Consider the following 3,562-nt stretch of genomic DNA (forward strand, 5'->3'; position numbering starts at 1 on the left):
GGAAGGAGCAACAAGGGGATTTTGGAGAGAACATTTTTCTGAAATGGTTTTTGGGGGGCATGTCACCTTTAGGAAACCCCTATGGTGCCAGAACAGCAAAAAAAAAACACATGGCATACCATTTTGGAAACTAGACCCCTCGGGGAACGTATCAAGGGGTAAAGTGAACCTTAATACCCCACAGGGGTTTCACGACTTTTGCATATGTAAAAAATATATATATATATTTTTACCTAAAATGCTTGGTTTCCCCAAAATTTTACATTTTTACAAAGGGTTAAAGCAGAAAATACCCCCCAAAATTTGAAGCCCAATTTCTCCCGATTCAGAAAACACCTCATATGGGGGTGAAAAGTGCTCTGCTGGCGCACTACAGGTCTCAGAAGAGAAGGAGTCACATTTGGCTTTTTGGAAGCAAATTTTGCTCTGGGGGCATGCTGCATTTAGGAAACCCCTATGGTGCCAGGACAGCAAAAAAAAAAACCACATGGCATACCATTTTGGAAACTAGACCCCTCGGGGAACGTATCAAGGGGTAAGGTGAACCTTAATACCCCACAGGGGTTTCACGACTTTTGCATATGTAAAAAATATATATATATATTTTTACCTAAAATGCTTGGTTTCCCAAAAATTTTACATTTTTAAAAAGGGTTAAAGCAGAAAATACCCCCCAAAATTTGAAGCCCAATTTCTCCCAATTCAGAAAACACCTCATATGGGGGTGAAAAGTGCTCTGCTGGCGCACTACAGGTCTCAGAAGAGAAGGAGTCACATTTTGGCTTTTTGGAAGCAAATTTTGCTCTGGGGCATGCCGCATTTAGGAAGCCCCTATGGTGCCAGGACAGCAAAAAAAAAAAAAACACATGGCATACCATTTTGGAAACTACACCCCTCATGGAAGGTAACAGTGTTACAGTGAGTATTTACACCTCACAGGTTTTTTGAAAAGTGAGCCATAAATTGAAAAATTTGATTTTTTTACACTAAAATGCTGGGGTTACCCAATTTTTAAAATTTTCACAAGGAACACGAGAATAATAGCACCCCAAATTTTATTACCCAACTTCTCCTGAACGTAGCGGTACCCCATATGGGGTCAGAAACTGCTTTTTGGGCACACAGCAAGGCACAAAAGGAATGCAGCACCTTTTTTGGATTAGGATTTTGCAGAGTATATTTTCTCACACCAGCTGCATTCCCACTGTGGTACCAGTACAGTGGAAAAACTAAAATTTGCGGCATACAGTACTGCAGATTTTGCTGGAATGGTTTTGGGGTATAATGAGAACATACGGCACACTGTACCGCAGATTATGCTGGAATGGTTTTGGGGTAAAATTAAAATTATTACGGAATGGGTTATGGGTGCCAAATTGAGGTTGGATTTTAGATGTGGGGACATATAGAAACTGCAGAGAATGGGGATAAAAAGGGGATATTAGGGTTAATAAAAGAAAAATTTAGTAATTTAGGGATTTGTGAAACTCTTTGAAACAATCTTTGATGCACAGGCCAGGGTTATCGGGGCAAGTTTCACAGTGGTAAGTGGTTTCCTTTCTGATGCCTTTTTGGTAGCAGACTCTACATCTCTTCTGGCTCCTTCCCTTTTTTCCCGGTAGGGGGGATAACATTGGGAAAATGTTGGCCAGGTACAATACGGTTGTACGCCGCTGATGAAGTACTGGGGCTCTCCTCCTCTCGGTCTCCAGAAATGAGGGCCTTAATAACAGTTTCTTGAAACTCAAGAAATGTCCCTGTCCCACCTGCATTACATGAGAGCACGTATGCGTTGTACAGTGCCATCTGCACAATGTGCACCACAAGCTTTTTATACCAGACCTTCGTTTTTCTCATGGCACTGTACGGTTTTAAGACTTGGTCGGATAAGTCCACCCCTCCCATGTTTTTGTTATAATCCAGAATGCAATCTGGCTTGGAGACGGTGGAACTTGTACCTCGTACTGGGACAGTGGTGGAGCCACTGCCATGGATAGATGTCAAGATAAGGACATCTCTCTTGTCTTTGTATTTTAGCAGCAAGATGTTATTGCTGCAAAGTGCCCTGCTCTCGCCTCTTGGCAGTGGTTGTGCAATATGTGTCTTGGGGAGGCCTCGCTGGTTCTTGCGAATAGTGCCACAGGCGACAGTAGCCCTGGCAGCAAGGCACTGAAAGAGAGGCAGGCTAGAGTAAAAATTGTCCATGTAAAGGTGATACCCTTTGTCCAAAAGTGGGTACACCATGTCCCAGACAATTTTACCACTTACTGAAAGAGAGGGGGGGCATTCGGGGGGCTCAATAACGCTGTCTTTTCCTTCGTAAACTCTAAATTTAAGAGTGTAACCCGAGATGCTTTCGCAAAGCTTATATAATTTTATTCCGTACCTCGCCCTTTTATTGGGCAGGTACTGACGGAATTTCAGCCGGCCTTTGAAGTGGACTAGGGATTCATCCACACAAATATTCTTTTCTGGGATGTATGCCTCTGAAAACTTGGCAGCAAAATGGTCAAGTATTGGCCGAAGTTTATAGAGGCGATCAAAAGAGGGGTCATTTGGGGGTGGGCATTGGGCATTGTCATTATAGTGGAGGAATTTAAGGATTGCCTCAAATCTTTTACGGAGCATAGTGTTGCTGTACAGTGGGGTGTGGTACAGCATGTCCGCACTCCAATACTGCCTAGTTTCCGGCTTTTTCACTATGCCCATATGGAGTACAAGGCCCCAAAACTTCAGCATTTCATTAGAAGTGACGGGGGTCCAGTTCGAAAATGATGACGTGTTATTCTGGGCCAAAAATTGTTGCGCATATAAATTGGTCTGTTCTACAATCAAGTTGACCAATTCATCCGAAAAAAAATATTTGAAATAATCTATTTCAGTAAGGCCATCCGTATTGAATTGGATACCTGAGTTGGCCACAAAACCAGGAATCTGGGCCTCATAACTTTCAGGGACTGGGGTCCAAACAGGTTCACTTGGTTGTGGTGCAGGCTCAGGCAGTGTCCTGCGGCGCCTTTGTCTTGGTTCCTCATCACTACTGGAGGAGGATGAGGAGGAGGATGGCAATAGGAATGGGACGTATTCCTCTTCTGAATCATAGTCCGTCTCCGAATCAGAGGCAATAATGTTGTACGCCTCTGCCACTGTAAACACCCTTTGCGCTGACCGGGTTGGTCGGGACATTATATAGGGTGGGTTTTTCAAATTTGGGATGGGGGGTATGTAATGCTTTTTTACACGTGTGGGGGGTATGTCAGGTAGGGGTGTATGTGGTGATTTAACACGTGTGGGGGATGTGAAAAATATAAGAGCTTTTTTTGCTAAATGTCCCTAATGCCCTACCTAAAATAAGAACCCAAGCTAAACTAATTTATTTTATTTTATTTTTTTAAACGGACGCCAATTCCTATCACGTAGACTAAATGTTGTCACCCTAACTGCCTATAACTGGAACCTAAACTAATAAACTAAGATGAATTTATGAAGAAGAAAAAACGGACGCCGACTCCTATGCGCCTAACCTAGACGTCCGCCACCCTAACAACCTGCCTATCCACAG

The 3,562-nt window shown here is 43.2% G+C and overlaps 1 protein-coding gene across 1 annotated transcript; it reads right to left on the bottom strand.

The window, feature by feature from the left end:
* Positions 1–1,584: 1,584 nt before the first annotated feature.
* LOC130360678 (piggyBac transposable element-derived protein 4-like) lies at positions 1,585–3,186 on the bottom strand. The gene has a single exon (XM_056563251.1). The coding sequence runs from the start codon at positions 3,184–3,186 to the stop codon at positions 1,585–1,587; it is 1,602 nt and encodes a 533-aa protein (XP_056419226.1).
* Between the last annotated feature and the right edge of the window lie 376 nt (positions 3,187–3,562).

The sequence above is a fragment of the Hyla sarda genome, chromosome 1 (genome assembly GCF_029499605.1).
Source record: "Hyla sarda isolate aHylSar1 chromosome 1, aHylSar1.hap1, whole genome shotgun sequence".
NCBI lineage: Eukaryota > Metazoa > Chordata > Amphibia > Anura > Hylidae > Hyla > Hyla sarda.

Coding starts and splice junctions, on each gene's coding strand:
- LOC130360678 (XM_056563251.1), bottom strand. CDS start 3,186: ATGTCCCGACCAACCCGGTCAGCGCAAAGGGTGTTTACAGTGGCAGAG.